This window comes from Cydia fagiglandana, chromosome 1 (genome assembly GCF_963556715.1).
Source record: "Cydia fagiglandana chromosome 1, ilCydFagi1.1, whole genome shotgun sequence".
NCBI lineage: Eukaryota > Metazoa > Arthropoda > Insecta > Lepidoptera > Tortricidae > Cydia > Cydia fagiglandana.
Genome location: NC_085932.1, coordinates 23028947 through 23048205, shown reverse-complemented (window position 1 = coordinate 23048205; position 19259 = coordinate 23028947). Strand labels below are relative to the sequence as shown.

Sequence of the window (19259 nt, the reverse complement as noted above, 5' to 3'; positions counted from 1 at the left end):
TAGTGCGAACCATTTTTGCATTCGTATTATACCTAACTATTTATGCCCTTTTATGTTTTTATGACCAAAAGGTTACGTATCATACTATAAAGTGTAAACACTTTTAATGATCTTGTTTACTTCACACAGTTGCAGTTGAAAGGCTCTATCGCTTTGTAATAGTGGATTGTTGAAAGCAGGGCTCTTAATCGTATTTTTTTTAAAACCCCGAAATAGCCCAATATTTTGTATTATTATATGCTTTGTACGAAGGACTGAGTCATATATTTAGGTAATAACTTCGTTTTATTGGATTACCTATCTCACTAAAAATGAAATAATAAAGCAAAGAACGAAACCGAACGTAATAATACCGGTATTTTCTTATGGAGCAAATACCGGTTTTCGACCCCTGGTTGAAAGGCACCAAGGGATGAAAGGCACCCATTTTTCGACGAGATATTTTGAGTCATATATTTAGGTAACAACTTCGTATTATTAGATTATCTCACTAAAAATGAAATAATAAACCAAAGAACGAAACCGAACGTAATAATACCGGTATTTTCGTATGGAGCAAATACCGGTTTCCGACCCCTGGTTGAAAGGCACCAAGGGATGAAAGGCACCCGTTTTTCGACGAGATATTTTGGCACTCGAACGAAGTGAGAACGCTAATAATTCAAGTTGATATAATTAATAAATGATTGTACCAATAAATAGGATTACATAAATAAAACTATACAAATTGCGTAAAGTTGCCGAAAATTAAACATTTTTAATTTCCTCTGCTTAACGATTGAGGAATACTACCGACATTACTTAAGACCAAGTGACGCTTGCGAATAACTCATGTCATACCAGCCATTACTGTAAGTCAGAATGGCGGCCAACTATCAAAGAGAAAGCGCGCGAGCTCTCATATCATTCTCTATGGTCTAGTCTATGAAGCGCTCACAACACCACCATCAAAACACTTTAAAGGAAATCCAACCGCTTGGAAAAGACTTCAGGGCTCAATTCTGCGTGTACCCTGTATACAATTTTCTTCATTTTCAGTGTGACAGGATTAAATTTATCAATTTATGAAGATTGTGCGATGTCTTGCACTATTAACACATTAACGTGCGTCGTGATTGCAGTTGTTGCTAAATGTTAAATTATGGGTGTTTCACGTGCTTTAGGTACCTACCGATAACACATAGTGCTGATGCAATAGACAGATAATATAGATGGACGCGAAATTAGACCGATTTTTTTTTAATACGTTTTGTGGGACAAATACGCCGATGTGTAATAAAATAATTAACGATATTTAAAATTCACTGATATAATGGAACATTTAAGCTCTCCAAAGATTGAGATTTCAAATTGAAATTATTGTTATATATAAGCAAGCAAAGAAAAATTAACTAAAATCTTCAGCTTTCGCGACAGAAACCATTACCTCCTGTGACATTAGCCCCGGGAGCCATCGTTAGAGTTTTTCGAGTATTCATTCGTACTTGATTAGCAAATAATCCGTAATCGAATTATTCAAAAGGTAACAGTAATTGTACCATTCAGCGATCTGCATCTATATCAACTTCTTAGTACATATGTCTGATGTCGATGGTTGCTGCAGTAATGGCTCGACTTAGACAATCTTGATGCATTACTTACCTGTCTAAGTAACCTATAAACGTTTCATTGATGATACCCTTTACTTTAATTTTATAGTTACTGTGAAATGACTACTGTTTATTCTTAAATAACTATTTGCATAGGCAATTCCGAAGCATGACTATTAAATTGGAATCTTCAGAAAAATATAAGTACGAAAATATAATTACACTAATTATTATTGTTTTTTGTCTTTCACCTGGTTTCTTATTCTCTTCGACTAAGATAAACCCCCAAATATTCTGAAAATTAAGTTACTTAATCAACATCAAGGGACTGTAACCGAAATTTAACAAAAACTGATCGAAAGTTATTCGGCTAAAGAATAATTTAATCTGAAAATAAATAATTAAAAGAATGTTATTATAATAGAGTATACACATAACATTTTACAATATTGTTATTGTTTTTGTTTCAAACACAACCAAACAAACGTTCTATCTATCTACCTACTATGTACCTACCATTTATGTTTTAGATACAATACAACACAATCGGAACGAATCACTTGTAAAAAATATTTGCTTAGGTTACTAGAAATTCTAATATAATTTCAGGTAATAAAAATAATGAATGATATAGATAAAGAGGTTATAACTACATAAGATACTGTTCGAGACGATATAGATTGATGTCCTTATTTCCTAAAAGATGGCGCTGTTACAAACGCAAACTAGGTAACGGTAGTTCATCGTAGAATATATGTATAGCTGTCAAATATGAGAATAAACGATTGGTTTTGGTAGCTTAGCAACTTATTTAAACAGATAGGGTTAGAGGGATAGATGCCCCACTGTTTGAAATAACTTAATATCTTAGTACAAAAAGCAAGACGCCTTAAGGTGTATTGGTGTATTTCCAACGATAGATGCACTTCTGTTCATTATATGTACTATGGAATTTGACAATGACAGCGACGCGTTCAGTACCGGTAGTGCAGCTGCGGTCAGAAATGGAATGTTACCATTATTTGTAAAACAGGTAGGTACTTTGGTTTATTATCTTAAATTTTATGAAAGGAATAAACATTATCTTTGATATTTCCAGAGTATTGGCGATTATTGCGGACCTCTACATATAAGGGATGGTTGCCTAATCCATGTAAATTACGTTTATGATAGATGCCCCGTCGAGAAAGAGGATATTTAAGTATCCCGCAAAAACTTTGATCGCACCTAGCACCTAGCCGTCTCATGCAATTGCACAGAAACATGCAACACGGTCAACTTAGATGTAGTTGCAGAGTCTCTCGATAGATAAATAAAATAACATGTGTTTCATTCGCGAAACTAGAGTAATTGCAATCAAGGCAACTATACCCCCGGGCATCTATCCCACTTTTACCCTACGTCGGCATTCATTTTAAATCTTGTGCGTAACTACACCTTATAAAACAAAGTCCCCCGCCACCGCGTCTGTCTGTTTGTGTATTTTTATGTTTGTTCGCGATAATATATCTCGTTAAGCGGGCAAATCGTTAATCCAGTATCATAATAACCATGGTAATTCCAGGTTTAACCCCGTTAGTTAGTGAAATGGTGCAAGTGGCGCTTAGGCTTAGGGCCACTTGCACCATTAACCCGTTAAACCGTTAACCCAGTATCAAATTGTACTGGTAACCATAGTAACTCTTGGTGTAACTAGTTAACTCCGGGTTAGTGGGATGGTGCAAGTTGCCCTTAGGTGTATAATTTGTTAACCCGTGTGAAGCCGGGGCGGGTCACTAGGTGGCAAATAAAATATCTGGTGACAAATGAAAACCAATGACTGTATTAATTTGTATTCTCGGTAAATATATTTCTATGGGCTTAATAATTGTAATAAAATAACTATTTTCAACTAAACTACACTAAATAATTTACTAAGTTATAAGTTATAACTTAAAATATTCATTCCATACCTGTGGAAAAAATAATAAACATTCTGGTGTACAAATAAACAGCCCATGACTCACTAGTTACAGTATCCTTTTTGAATTTCAAGCATATAACACGCCAATGACATATAGGTACTTAGTTGAGAAGTTTTATCAATTTTATAATTTACATTATGTATTAATTAATTTTAAATACTATGCTTCCTACTCTACCCGTTTTGTAACCCGTAAAATTGCAAATGAATCTTAGATGACAAGAACTAAATGTAAAATCTCCAATTGTAGACAGTTCGTCTGTAAAACTTTACTTCTTGTTATGGCATAAGTTTGGGCCAAATTCAGGAAGATCCGTCATTTTTAGCCAAATAATTGCCCAAAAATATACGAGTGGAAAATGCATACAGTAGCACCGCGCGCTCGCTTGTATAGCCTACTGTGTACTTACCTATACGTACACTTCAAGGTGATAGACGGGCGAGTAAGATCGCGGACTTACACAGCTTGAGGACCTTTCTCACCCATATCTCATTCTAATTTAAAACCATAGGGCAAGTTTGTCAACAGTCGAAATGTTTTAATTTTGCTTTTAGCCAGCTTTGGCTTGTCAGCGCCGCGAGTCGCGAGCCACCATTTCATTTGTCGCGCAGTCTGTGAAGCGGATCGCATTTGACATTTGAGCTTATTTTGTTAGTTTTACAGCTTGTACGTCTGTTATCATAGTCATCAACGTCGGGACGAATAAGTTCGCGAATCTTAAATTCGCAATTTTATAGCTCATACGTCTATCACCCCCCTAAGTTCTCACAGTGAAGGTCATACGAAGCTGTCGTTACATTTCACTCATGTATCATGTAGCTCTAGTTCTCATCCAGTTTGCGTACCGATTGTGGAAGCGGTAGTAAATTAATATTGCGCAATTAATTATTGTCGTTTTTATCACATTTTTGACGAAACTGGACGGTCTTAGTTTCATAATTTTGAATAATACGTCACATACTAAGCCTCATTTCCGTTGTGTAATATAATGTACCCAATTTAAGGCATTTCCTAGCATTGGAAAGTCAATTTGAATATTAAACTAATTAAAAGGTTAATGTTAGTATGTCTCACGACAGTTTAAATTCAAATTGAATATTTTTAATGATCTTTAAGAAAATACAAGATTCCACGAGTTAAGAATCGACTGAAATTAAATTATGTAGTTAATTTGGGGTCGTTATTACTGCTTATTTTTTTATTAAATAATTAGGCGCAGTATCCTGTTCCGTTTAATTAACAGCACGCTTTGGCTACATGTTCTTGAGCATAGGCCTCCGATAGGATTCTGTAAAAAGAAACATAATCGATCAATAAATAATCCTTAGTTAGTAGGTAATGTCTCATGTCATGAAGCTTTGGTAGGAAACATTATAAAAGTAGGTATATAAAAGAGTATATGTAAATATTATTAGTTATTAGGCACTTTATTTTTGTATAGTATGATATTTAATACCAAAATAGATTTCAGTGCCAAAGTGGTTGTTATATCTGAATAAGCAACCGAGATATAATGTTTAACCTTTAACCTGAATAAACAAAAGTGCCAGCACCTTCGACATTAACAAGTGGGAAGGGTCAGCCAATAATAGTGCCCTTAAAACAGTTAACATATTTGTACCTATATTTTTTATACTTTTATGTAAACAACATGAGTTTTCATATATGTGCATATGTGCGAAGTTGGCAGGCGTACACCCGCCCGCACCTTCCTCGCCAGGCCGCCACCCTTAGTCGTCATACCCCGTTGCCCCCGTTCCGCGCAGGCGAGGACTCATTTAAGCGGTCGATCTATAGTAGTGCGGCTGCGGTCAGAAATGGAATGTTACCCTTAGCCCCCCCCCCCCATCTAGCGTCTTTCGAGCGTCGGCGTCTGGTCAGCGCTATAGAAAATGACGTCGCTGCGCAGTTGCGTCGACGTTGCGTCGAGCAGCGGCCATAGAGTTGTAGACGCCGACGCTCAAAAGACGCTAGATGTGGGGGGGCCCTTATGCTTACATTTGCCAGCCGCGGGTGCTGGAGGTGGGGTGCCCTCGGCAGGCGCGGCTGGGGCCGGCGCTGCTGGCGCTGGCGCCGGCTGCACCGCCGCCGGGGCGTCGCCTCCGCTGTACCGGACTGAGACAAAATAGTTTTACTACTACACACATCCACGACTTATTTCACTTAGCACCACTTGTACCATCCCACTAATCCGGGGTTAAGCGGTTAAACTGTTAACCTAGTGTCAAGTTGTACTGGTAACCATGGCAACTCCAGGTTTAACCGGTTAACCCCGGGTTAGTGGGATGGTGCAAGTGGGCCTTAAACACATAATCTCACACCACCGATGGCATCTGGGCAATGTGTCGGGCCACTTGCACCATCCCACTAACCCTAGGTTAAGCAGTTAAACCGTTAACTTAGTGTCAAATTGTACTGGTAACCATGGTAATACCAGTTTAACCGGTTAACCCGAGGTTAGTGGAATGGTGTAAGTGGCGCTGAGTGAACGAGCCAAATTATTTTGGAGTCAGTACTCTCATCACAGATTATCATACTAAAACTTTGGGTGACTCTCCTTGAAATCGTAATAAAAGTCATTAAAAAGTACAATGTAGAAAGGTAATGTCGTTTCCTATTAATTTCACCAATTCTGTAACATACCACGAATGCCGAAATAACATTTGTACAGAATTTAATCGAGATTCCCCTTGGTAAAACCTATTTTGCCACATTTCTGTATTAAGTGTACTGTCTCCATAATCTACACTAAATTATTTCTAAAGACTACTGGGTGATTCTACTGATACCAGCATTATGTAATTAAGATTTAAACACTCTTATCACAGTATAACATGTATAAATCTTTTAGAATGATGATTTCGCACATAAGTAAAAAAGTGTATACTAAAAAAGCTTTTGGATTACTTACATACATATAATCACTAAGGTTTCTCAATAAACCAATGCTATAGTTAGCAATTAATCTGTTAATTTGTTAAATACATCATAGTTGCCAAATATGCTAAATCAATATAATCACCTACACTACAAATACGTATAAAAAATAGGTGTAGATTGTGATTATATAATACGTGTGTCATTAAAAAATAAGAATAAAATCTTCAAGCAGCGATTATGGTAATAATATACTTATCAAGCTCAATGTATAAGTTGGAGTGTATATAAATTTATATGTTCCAATTGTTTGGCTAAAGTGTAAATATAAGATTAGATGATAGGTCTAATATATATAATTGCGGAAACCATTTTAAACCGCATAATACTAAGTGAATATTTTCTATACTTTCACCCAAGATACGAAAAATCTTGTGCTTAAAAAATGGTGGGATTACTTAAACAAGAAATAATTGTTCGTAGCGACTCACCATACAGAATACCTATTATTATGAGTCCGATTACTCCCATTATTATCATCATCTGAAATACGTTACAATATCTAGTTTATTTATTTGAATGACAGGTAACTCTGTTTCGTTTCAATTATAATATTGTTATTTTTATTTTCAATTCTTTTTTTAACCTTCAACCAATAAAAAATTTGGTATTAATAGGAGTTTGCCCGGTGATCAATATTACAGTAAGCAAGTAAGTAAGTAGGTAAATAAATATTCTTTATTGCACCAATGATTATACAGATTGGTTTACTATGGTATATTTTTCCAACTATATGCCAGCTTTAGAATTTTTTAACATACCTAACGGTTCAGACGTCTGCACATCCGTTTAATTAAATAAAATTCCATTAATACCCCTATAACAAACATGGTAATTATAATTAATTTTTTTGTATTAGGCATTTTATTGCAAATTATTGAACCGGCAACAGTCTCATCTACGCCCCAGAAATGTGTAGTTATGACTTTGTGTGCCAATGAAATTAGTTAGGTACTATTTCAATAATACCTTGAGATTTTCTAGCCAGAACTTGTTCTTGAGACTGGCCGCTTGGCTCTTGAATGCAGAAGCACCATCCTCTAAAGCCTCTGTAAATAAATATAACATTGTATTTTATAGTACTATCTTCAACTTAAAAATTTAAAGTTAATTGATACTTTACCAGCTCTTTCGCTGAGATCTGATATCAAATGATCCCTCTCCAAGACTTTGTCCATATTTGTTTTCATTATATCTACCACCTGAAAAGATATCATACAAAAAGTTTATCATTTGATATTGTAACTATAGTTTGTTTTTTTACTATGAAGTACTACGCCATACATTTTTTCTTTGTAAGAAACTAATTACCGTTATATTCTATTTCCTATCGGCTTTATAGTAAAAAAAAACTATTTGTGTCTGGCTTTGAAGCCATATTAGGTATGTTAAATATCTTCACGACAGACAGACCTAGACGCAGGTACCTTTAGGAATAATCTACTTATGGTAATATATAAGTGGACTTACGTTAATCGATCCCGTATCGGTGTAGCGTCATACTTAGGTAAAGTTAGGTTCTTTATTTATGACGTTATATTGTTTTATTAGAAAATGCTTGATATACCTATACCCTGTGTCTGCTGGAGCCACCGCACCCTGCTGCAGTGTGCTTCAGGGCCCGGCTAGCAGCCGATGGGCCTGACTGCGATATTAACGGCACCGCGTTGTTAACCCTCGGCATAACAGGTGAAAAATACTATTGTGAAGCAATGTGTAATAATTTTTATTTATACAACGGTATCCTCATCATCATCATCATATCAGCCAGAGGACGTCCACTGCTGGACATAGGCCTCCCCCAAAGAGTGCCACAATGACCGGTTTTGCGCCACCCGCATCCAGCGGACTCCCGCGACCTTCACCAGGTCATCAGTCCACCTTGTGGGGGGTCTACCCACGCTGCGCCTTCCGGTACGTGGTCGCCACTCGAGAACCTTTCCGCCCCAACGGCCATCGGTTCTACTGGCTATGTGCTTTGCGAATGGCTGACATACCTCATCGACTTGCGCTTGTGTCTGCTGCAGCCGCCGCTGCGCAGCCTGCTGCTGCATGGTGTGGGGCCCGCCCAGCAGCTCGCCATCGGGGCCATACTGCGGCTCGCGCGGCTTCGGGGGGCCCGGCGGACCCGGGGGCGGAGCGGCCGCTGCTTCCGCATCCTTGTCCTTGTCTTTGCCCCTAAAATAATAAATACAATATTAGGTATAGTTGGTTGGGTGGTTGGTTGGTGGTGGTTGGTGGTTGGTGGTTGGTTGGGGGCAATTGGGGTTAGGTATAGTTGGTCAAACCAAATTTGTCAGTAAATAAGAACAAAAAAATTATACTCATCCTTTTCTTTTGGGTGCTAGTAGTAAGACAAAGATAGTATAGTTCTCTCAGTCTATGTTTGAAATGAGACAGTCCTTTGACAAACTATATGTGATGCAATACGTGGTCGTGCATATTTGGCCACTTAACACCAAACCAACCAATTTTATACACTTTTCGGTTCGGTGTTTACTAATAATAAACAATTCCTGAATAATCATAACTAACGTGGTACCTCCTCGAATTACAGTAGATTGTTAATCATGGAATGAAAGGCACTCATTTCAGTGGAGGTAGTTTGGCGCCCAAACGCAGCTAACGCAATGTTCCGAGGCTGAAATGATGTCGTTCACCCGAATTAACACTCTACTTTTCGTTTCGAACACGAGGAAAGTTAAATACATGTGTATTTCATACAACATGACTACCTACGAATGTTTATACTATTCTTGAGCATACTTTCAATTAATAACTAAGAGAAAATTATCGTTATTTATAGAAACGTACTGTCAAAGTAAAATGCCTTAGAGCGCAAACGTATTACTTTCTGCACACTCCATAGAAAACGTTGACCCAGTTTCTGAGCATGACAAACGAAAAAGAATTTTCCCGATGGAACCCCGTAACATCCCGATGAATTGAGAACTTATTTCTTTTTTATATCATCTACTTAATGAAGTTTTTAATGGCCTGAATTTTAGTTTACGTTAGTTAATTTCTTAGTAAACCTCTGTACGACAGTTGATGGGATACACCGTTCGAAAATCGTTAGGAATACTTGTGAAGTTTAAAAACCTTGAATAAAAAGTCGTACGTAAACGTAAAAAGCGTAAGTTTTTCTATACTAGGTAACAATGGCCAGCCCTTATATGAATTCACGTACCGACAAACATTCAGGAATGATTAATCTCGAAGTCATAATTGAGTTATAAAAACCGAAAGAAAATATGTCATTGGAGCGTACAGTACCGTAGTATTCGCTAATCAATACAAAAATTGGCAAATTGCCAGTTGACGTCACCATACTAGAACAAAGTTTTCTTTACACACTATATGATTATGTACTATTTTTAGTTTAATCCAACTATATAAGTAACGACAGTTTTTAAACCCATAAGGCTCAAATCCGCAGACCTAAAACTTCACTTCACAATGCGTCAAAAACTACTGCAGTTTAACTTGACATACTTTAGTTTGCAACGAAATTATATGTTCTAAGGCTACCCAATTCCATTCCAACCATTAATTCTTGAGACTCTTAAAAACTGTTTACGAATTTCCTAATAAGTTTTTAAACATTTGAAGAGGAATTCTTAAATTCACTTATAAACTTTATTGATAGACAACAATCACCTTAGCATTAAAAAGTTTTAAGATTACTCGAAATTTGATTAGAAAAGACATGTTAATCTGGTTTTACAGTAGTAAAAGCATAATTACTTACATTTTGTGTATATTCCGCGTAATCCAAGAGCTGCAACTGTTCGGTACTAACTAGGAAAACCGGGAGCAGACTGGCTGGCGACACTACGGCACCAAATGACGCAGAGCGCTGAAACGGCCCTGGCTACATACACTGAAAAACTAACTCCACTACATCCTTCTCTTTCACTACCAGCAGGGTAATATAGAGTGACTGAGATGGGGCAACAGTAGTTTTAAAATGCGGTTTTTGGATTGGTCTTGTTTTTATGTAGTGATGTGCAATACCGCTAAAAGCGAAGTAATAGAGATTATATTTTTCAACTAGTGATGTGATGTGTGTATATCGCCAAATTAGTGGCTTGATACTTCTATTAAAGAACACTGCAGCTATAATTTATAGCTTAGATAGTGTAAAAAAAAGCGAGAATGCTTATGAGTTTTAAACTTTAAACTTGATCATACATTTATGTAAGTATAGATTACTGAAAAAGTGTTGGTACATACCTATACAAATAATACGAGTAGGTCTAGTTAGAGTTATGCAGCAGATTTTTAGGGTTCCGTACCCAAAAGGTAAAAACGGGACCATATTACTGAGACTCCACTGTTCGTTTGTCGGTCTGTCTGTATCTCATGAACCGTGATAGTTAGACAGCTGAAATTTTCATAGATGTTTTTTTTTCTGTTGCCGCTATAACAACAAATACTAAAAAGTACGGAACCCTCGATGGGCGAGTCCGACTCACACTTGTCCGGTTTTTTCTGTAGTATACCCTTATGACTATCGAAAGAGCGCCCTCAAAAAATTTGAACGCTTATTTTGTCATGGCAGCTTTTTTGTGGAGTCCGTTTTCATTAATCTGTTAGTTACCTTGATAGATTTGACTCTTTAGTGAAGCGTTTTTCAATAAAATTAGGTTATTAGGTACCTACCTTGAACATGATGAAACTAGGAATAATTAAAACAACTCTTTCATTGTGTATTCATTTTAATCACATTATTGTATAACCTAAAACTGTTTACTTCGTGTATTCTATTACATATTTATAATAAACACCTATGAAAATGTCGTCAAATGACGCCCTTGCTTTGCAGATATTAAAAAAATAAGAAGAGTTTTCACCTTTGAAAGTTTAGTGTCTCAGGCCAAAAATAAGTCCAAGATTAAATATGTACAATCACAACGTCATAAATTTAAATTGTAAGTATTTATCTCTATTCGTTGAATCAAAAATTTGTAATAGAAATAGGTATAACTCTATAAAACATTGAATTTGTTTATTGATATGACTTTTTGTTATTAAAAACAACACGAAGGTCGAAAAGTTTTAAAGAAGTATTTCAGTATTTACAAATTTAGGTTCGATATTTTGTTTTGGGGCACCTCGAAACGTATTGCTTGTAAGAAATGTAATTTCCATTGGCTTTTCAGGTAGGTAGTAGAAATATCCCTAGATATGTATTCTTAAAAATTTGATCGCAGTTGATATACTATATTGTTATAATAATAATCTGTTAAACATAAGTGCATTTAAAGGTAGACTCAATTAATATATATAATATTATGTGATATGCACTACACCGAAAAGTTAAAAGTTGTAGAATACCATAAAATGTCAGATTTTATAGATACAGTAAATACACGCATCATTCCACAGTTATTATAAAAGAACTAATATTGTCAATGGCACCATATTATTAATCTATACTTACAATTTTCATCTAAATTTATAATTCAATATTTCAAAACAAATAACAGCTAAGTACTACAATAATTGCAAAACTAACTGACAATCGAATTCTAAAGGGCCTACTGATTAACAGTCCGCCGGACGGTATCGGCCTGTCAGTTGTTCGGAACTGTCAAAATTTTGTTCTAACTGACAGGCCGATACCGTCCGGCGGACTGTTAATCAGTGGGCCCCTTAAGATCGTCTAACTCATGGGAGGGTGAAAATATCTAATTCGTATAAATTGAAGGCACAAGAATAAATGAAAGCAAACTTTAAAATTACCCCTACGATTTACACAAAAATTGTAAATACAGTCCATTTTAATCCAAATAATGTTAAGTTTTATCGCTAATGAATTTACTTCAAGTACAGATTTCTTTGACTTTTTAAAATAAATTTCTAATTGACATTTGATACTAGCAAATCATTATACAGCCTTAATAATGTGTAACATATACATGCAAATAATTGACTTCAAGAGGCTTCATAAACTGGCGGCAGGTCCACATCTCTTTCCCACAGCTACTTATACAGGGTGATTTCGGGGTCGTGGAGCAAGAGAGCCAGACAAAGATGAGCCTAATGGTGTTGTTAATTATTGTTTATCACCAATAATGATGATTACTTTCCAGATAACTAGTAGGAAAAAACATTTTTGAATACAATTTGGTGACCCTACTCAACGTGACGTCTTGTCGCTTTCCATACAGCGTATGTAAAAAGTCATAGGGTGACCATAATTACTTAGTATAACATTAATTTTACTTGAAGAATAAGAATAATTAAAGTAATTATCTTTTAATCAAATACTACCATATGATAATGTGGGTCATTTACAGAGTCAGAAAAAGTGGTTCTGGATCACGACCCAGAAATCACCCTGTATATTCCGACTAAATTTGTCAATTAGTAAAGAGCGGATATGCAATTTTATAGGTATTGTACTTGTTATATTATGAGACTAAATATTAAACAGGGTTTGCCTTAATTCTATATATCTATCACTTAATAATTCAATTCCATGTTATTCTATTTCGGCTAACTTTGGTGTCACAATTTTGCATTTCGTATTTTATTGCATTTTGAATTGTTTAACAAACAACTAATAGCATGTTTATTCATATAATCCTATTTTTATACTTGAATTATAATAATAATGCTATATTAATATCGATAAAGGTTCCACTAAGTTTGGAAGAACTCGCTCACTAATATAAGTATCTCTTTGAAACTTCTAGAGCATTCATAGGCCGATTTAGAGTCAAAATTAAAGCAGCGTCACAGCGAGGTCTCAAATCATAACTTATAGACCGTACGACCGCTTAACTGAGTCCTCGCAGGCGCCGCGCCGTATGCCTGCCGCCCGCACCTTCCCCGCCACCCTAATGGTAACATTCCATTTCTAACCACAGCTGCACTACCAGTACTGAACGCGTCGCTGTCATTGTCAATTTCCATAGTAAAATTGACCATATTGCAGCTGTCGTTGGAAATGGAATGTTACCCTTAGTCGTCTCACCCCGTCGCCCTCGTACCGCGCAAGCGAGGCCTCAGTTAAGCGGTCGGTCTATAAATGTTACACTTATTTAGGACTTGTACATAGTATCCTAGAACAAGGCACGCAAATAAATTTTAAATATTAGCAGAATTTTGAGAATTTTCTTTAATATTCTTTTTACTTCCCCATATATTATAACAATTAAAAGAATAATAGATATTAAAATGGGTACTTAAGTTGGTATGTATGGGTAACAAAGTTAGTACCTTAGAGTCATTCAAATTGTTTGGCTTTAGGTAACGTCATGTTAACCTTTTGAATACAAATTTGATAGGTATTAAATTTTTTAAGTATCTAAGTAATACGAATTTCATAAGGTTGATATATACCCCAAATTTTGTTCCATTTTTAGGTATTCTAGATTCTAAAGATGCTACCTAATTTATCAAGTAGATAGTAGAATATAAAGTATCTAGTTTATACGTAGCATGTATTTTGAAGACAGCTTCACGATTTAAGTAGAACCCAACAGACGCGATGAATAAATAACTTACATGTATTTTCCTGAAACATAAATAAGAATATCAAGTATGCGATTAATTTGAAATACACCCGGAAAATGCTCTCCTGACATTTCTTTACGGGCATTCTCTGTGCTTCTGAATTGAGTAAAACTTGTGGAACAATTTTATGTAAGTAACTACCTACATCTATCGTACCTACTTATTGTTAGTTATTCTGTTAGTGAATATCATTAAATAAGCAAACATGATTATAATTACCTATGCATAAAAATAACATTAACGGAGTTCATATCTTACCAGAGGGTTGTTTACTTACCAATGTTTATGTTAGTAATATTTAGAAGGTATACAATGTTAAAAAGGTGTTAGGAAAGCGTAAAGTGTATAAAAAGATATTAACAAAGATTAAAATTGAAATGACTGTGTGGTAAATTTCGAATGAGTGCTACTACGATCGATTAATTACCCGAAATTGTAGACAAGTTGCATTAACTAGGTACGCGTTACAATGTTATGTTATTATGTTGATCTGTATGTGTGTTTAAAATATATTACTCACCTTGGGTTTACCAGTTCCATGCAACATGTAATTAAAGCTTCATTCATGCGCAAGCATTATTGTAAGTTCAAGAAGGAAGGAAGTCAAAGTGGCAAAGACAGAAGGACTAACATTACTCACAATGAATAGTATTAGCGGACATAGTGATATTGCTGGCTATGCCCGATATACCCGCTGGGATGCCAGTCATAGTCGGGGTGCCACGGTATCGAACTAACCAAACATTTGTTTAATGTTATCACCTGCAAAAAGCCATAAGCAAAACATTGCCACGAAGCAGCTACCCTCTATCTTACAGATAGTGTTGTTATACTCCAACTAAATTTAGCACTAGAAGGGTAAGATGCTACGACCATTGTTAAGTGTGTGATTTGTTTCGGCCACCAATATGTAGTTGAAATTTAAATTACGTAGAAACAAGCAGCAGGGCAAACCTTAACATGTTAGTTATAATTTTGTATATTACCTAATGATAACCTTAAGTTAATTGATATGTTATATTTACGGATATGTTTGCTGTTTTTAAGCTCCATTATACTCGTAGAACAAAAGGTAATCTTATAACAAAATACTTTATGTAAATCTGTGTAAATAAATAAGCATCGGATAATGTTGTAAGTGTTTTAATTTTGTATAAAAAGAGGTATGACGAGATGCCATGAGAATTCTAATACAATAGAAAATTCTCACATAGTAACAGCTGGGAAGGAAATTTGCAAAACACCTAATAAAGTAATATTTACATTACAGCCAATCATAACATATATAATTATAGCGGGGGTTGGCAATAGAGTTGAAACTGACATATGAAACATACTCGTAACTCGCAACCAATAAAAATTTTACAAGAAGTATTATGTTTCAACTCTTACTGCTCAATAAATCTAACTTTATTTTAACTAAGCTTCGGTCACTGGACAACATTGAGGGTGTTATTATTATTACCTATATCATGACTTACCAAACAGCAGGCCTATTATGACGATTCCAATCACTCCCATTATTATCATCATCTGTAATCAAATGTAATATAATGTAAATAATTGAAAATATAAAGGCGGGAATCCACCAGTGTGCGGCACTGTGTGGCTGGCACAAGTATATTCAATTCAAAAATGCGTGTGCCGCAGAGTGCCGCACGCTGGTGGAATCCCACTTTAAGTGTATAAAGTGCGGCACTGTTAAATTTTATTTTTATAGAAAGATGGTGCTCTTTTTCAGAAAGTCGACTATTGAATTACTTTTTGACTTCTCAAATATAGTGGTATTTAGCATTCGACATGTACTTGACTTATCTATTATACATCCATTAAAAATATCTCAATATTACCTTAAGGTTTTGAAGCCAAAATTTGTTCTTTAAACTCTTGGCCTGTTGTTCAAACTGCGACGCACCGTATTGGAGTGCATCTGTATAGAAAAACATTACATACTTGTATCACTGGGAGAGCGTTAGCTGTAGATTAATTAAAAACAATTTCAGTACATAAAACATTGACAATTTTGTAACTATTTTAATGTTTCCAATATTTGAGATTTGATTTGATGATTTGAGATTGAATTGTAATGTCTCGTAAGTGCATAAATTATAGAGGGAGAGCTTTTTGCATAAGTATGTACTTAGTTACCGGCTCTGTCATCTAGCTCTGATAACTTCGCGTCTCTTTCCAGGACTTTTTCGACGTTTGTTTTCATAATGTCCACCACCTAGAAGATAAAGTAAATGTATAATGTTAGAGATTTTTTAACGTAGCAACACAAGATAATGACAGAAAAAGTTGATTTTGAGGTAACTGACAATGCCCAAATCAAATAACAAGTTAAGGCACTGGTCCCACCGCGAGCTAGTAAGCTATGAGCTATCGGCTATAAACACGAACAAAAGATAAGCACTCCCGTGTAAATAAAAGAGACACGGCGATATTTATAGCTCACCGCTGGGCGAGTAACTATAAATATCGCCGTGTCTCTTTTATTTACACGGGAGTGCTTATCTTTTGTTCGTCTTTATAGCCGATAGCTCATAGCTTACTAGCTCGCGGTGGGACCAGTGCCTAAGGGTCTTTTTCTTAGTATTTGAACTGATAATAAGTACAATTTAAGTATTAATTGCTTTACTACCTATTAGCGCTGTCTTAGAGTACTCTTAGACATATGTAATTTAGTACTTTTACGACAGGTCGACAATATTTTGTGATGATTAAACAGATTTAAATAATTGTTCACGGATAATCGGCTGCAGGGATTAAGTAGTTAGCGTTGCGTTTAGAATTGACCGCAATATAGCGCAAACTTGAATGATGAATTAGAGAAATGAATTAGATTTCTACTAGACCTCAACAAGTTACGATATGGATAATTTAAAGATATTTGTAAGATAGATATGTAAAATTTGACGTTTCCGCGATTCTGGAGGTCCTCTTGAACGATTTCGACAAGTTATGACTTAGATATCCAAGTCACATCTAGTCGATATCTAATGTAAATCTAGTTGATCTCTATATCGTCTCTAGATCTTGTGATTATCTCGTTTCCCAAATACGCGTGTATGTGTACCTCGTCAACTTGCGCCTGCGTCTGCTGAAGCCTACGTTGCGCGGCCACCTGCTGCATGTTCCGCGGGCCGCCGATGATCTCCCCGTCGGGGCCCGTCTGCGGCTCCGTCGGTGGCATGCCAGGGGGTCCTTCTGGAGCAGCCCTGGAATTTGTATGCAACATAGGATTCATCACTGAGGATTTACTATACTTAGTTAGTTAATCGTCAATTTAAGCAGATAATGCTGTAGGTACTTTCCTTTTTTTTACTGGTTAGGTAATCCATAAACAGCTATTTAAAGATACGAAAAATTACTAGGATTTTTTTTCATAATAGAAATGTATTTGTGATAGCCGATTCATAAATAAACAGCTTTTGTGTCAAACGTATTATCTACGTAATTTCTTAAAGTCTGGCAAACACGAAGTCAAAAAGAAGGTTGGGCTGTTTAGCCCAATGGTTGACTGGTAGAGAATGCCTCAAGGCGTTAAGTCCGCCAATTGTACTCTTTTTTTTAATTTGTGCAATAAAGTTTAAATAAACAAATAAATAAATAAGTCAGTCAGTAAGGACAAGAACCAAGAAAATAATGTAAACGTCGTCAAACGATGGCGACAAAAGTCAATACAATACGTTCTAATGCAGACAGCTTTCAATGTGTACGGTCAAGGTCATCGACATGTCTGAACAGGTGATTACAGTCACAAGTCTGAAGAATTCAATATTTAGTAACAGTAAATTTATAACTTAGAGAACAAGTCATATTACTATATTAAATATTTCAGTTTATAGCAGTAAATTTATTTAGTAACAAATCGATAATTATACTTGTATCCGTGTAAATTAATTATACTCGGCTTTTTCAATAAGTACCTACATTACATCTGCATAATGCTGTCAATCGATCGTCCAGGTATTCAATAGATTTTCCAACTAGCAGGTTGTGGTAAACTTAATGATAGGTTTAAGGACAACCTGGCCAATCAATATACTGCTTTACAAAAAGCCACGTCATACGAGAATACTTAGTCGATTCGTTTGCAAGATTAAGAGACATTCTCCTATTTTAATAACTTAAAATATATACTTACATTTATACTTAATTAAATAATAAAAACTAATATATCAATTGGTAAAACATGAAGTAGGTGCAATTTTTATTTTATTTTATTAGGCACACACAATCAGATATCGGATAATATCATGAAGAACTTGATGCTGATTTAACAAAATATATACATATTATGTATTTTATTCGTTAATCTGTTTACCAAAAGGCATAGAAAACCTCTTACAATAGCAACAGGTACACCTATTCATATTAAAGTATCACAATATTGAGTTTTTCACGATGTTTTTTGGCAAAGGATGCAACAGCTTTCATTCAAGACCATCTAAATTGGAAAGTTGCCAATGGAAATTAAAATTAAAACTCTACAACGACTAAAATTGTTGTTACTAAATCAAATCCAATTATTAAGGTATATAATCTAGCCGGCATACTAATATGTATAGGTATACAAAAAGTTTGTTAGTTTTTTTGCACTTAAAAAAAATGAAGCAACAGTTCTTTATTAAAATATTCAACATGTGGATTTTCATAAAGTATGTTTATCAGTGTCACTTCATGCTAGTTTTTTTTTTTCGTGCATTTTGCCTTTCTGTGATTTTACTTACATGTTTTAAGTCTTCTTTAAAAATTTATCAGTGGAGCCGAAACCGATGGTTTTTGTATGCAAGTATAGGCGGGAGGTGGGGAGCTTTCAACGGAGGCTTTCAGGCGCGCGCTGTTGCCGCAAAGCACGACTGAAGCCGGCCGCAGTGAACTTGCGCACACAAGTGTTTCACGAGTTTTCCATTATTTGGAGTTTTCATTAAACATGTAAAAAAAGAATAATTATTTAACAGCCTGCTGCCAGTAACTGCACAGGGTACGACTAGTTCTGTGTATGACATTTATTTTAGTTTTAACATAAGATTTTATTCTAAATTATTTTAGTCTAAAAATTTCTTAATGAACTATTAGGTACATACTTACATTTTCTGTTACCTTTGTACAATATATTAAAATAATGTTTTTTTTTTTACTTTACAGTATTCAATTCACGGAAATTTCATAGGTATGTATACATCGTTTCCAATTTTAAAAACGCAATAGTTCAAAATATTACTAAACGGACTATAAG

At 35.4% G+C, this 19259-nt stretch overlaps 2 protein-coding genes and 1 long non-coding RNA gene across 7 annotated transcripts in view; all 3 read right to left on the bottom strand.

Annotated features, from left to right (window-relative positions):
* Positions 1-19259, bottom strand: part of LOC134667803 (uncharacterized) — a 433239-nt gene that overhangs the window by 310139 nt on the left and 103841 nt on the right. The window lies entirely within an intron of this gene.
* On the bottom strand, positions 3389-10381 carry LOC134666551 (synaptobrevin-1-like). Its single transcript, XM_063523751.1, has 7 exons — positions 10242-10381; positions 8488-8668; positions 7614-7692; positions 7460-7539; positions 6922-6973; positions 5552-5668; positions 3389-4841 (listed from the first exon to the last, which is right to left on the bottom strand). Coding segments are annotated over exons 1-7 (513 nt in total). The 5' UTR covers positions 10244-10381; the 3' UTR covers positions 3389-4839.
* On the bottom strand, positions 11194-18921 carry LOC134666561 (neuronal synaptobrevin-like). 5 transcript variants are annotated; one of them, XR_010098520.1, is made up of 8 exons: positions 18751-18921; positions 17094-17235; positions 16166-16244; positions 15868-15947; positions 15499-15550; positions 14538-14750; positions 12931-14018; positions 11194-12900 (listed from the first exon to the last, which is right to left on the bottom strand). XR_010098520.1 is itself a non-coding variant. In XM_063523770.1 (7 exons), coding segments are annotated over exons 1-7 (450 nt in total). In that variant the 5' UTR covers positions 18753-18919; the 3' UTR covers positions 11194-14016. The 5 variants fall into 5 exon arrangements, 1 of the variants encoding a protein (XP_063379840.1); XR_010098519.1 differs by having other exon boundaries at positions 11194-14018; XR_010098523.1 differs by having other exon boundaries at positions 11194-14018; positions 14538-14779; positions 18751-18911.

Coding starts and splice junctions, on each gene's coding strand:
- LOC134666551 (XM_063523751.1), bottom strand. Junction 7,540..7,613: donor AGATCTCAGCGAAAGAGCTG/GTAAAGTATCAA, acceptor ATTTATTTACAG/AGGCTTTAGAGGATGGTGCT. Junction 6,974..7,459: donor TCTGGCTAGAAAATCTCAAG/GTATTATTGAAA, acceptor AACGTATTTCAG/ATGATGATAATAATGGGAGT.
- LOC134666561 (XM_063523770.1), bottom strand. Junction 16,245..17,093: donor CGCAGGCGCAAGTTGACGAG/GTACACATACAC, acceptor TTTATCTTCTAG/GTGGTGGACATTATGAAAAC. Junction 15,948..16,165: donor AGAGCTAGATGACAGAGCCG/GTAACTAAGTAC, acceptor TTTTCTATACAG/ATGCACTCCAATACGGTGCG.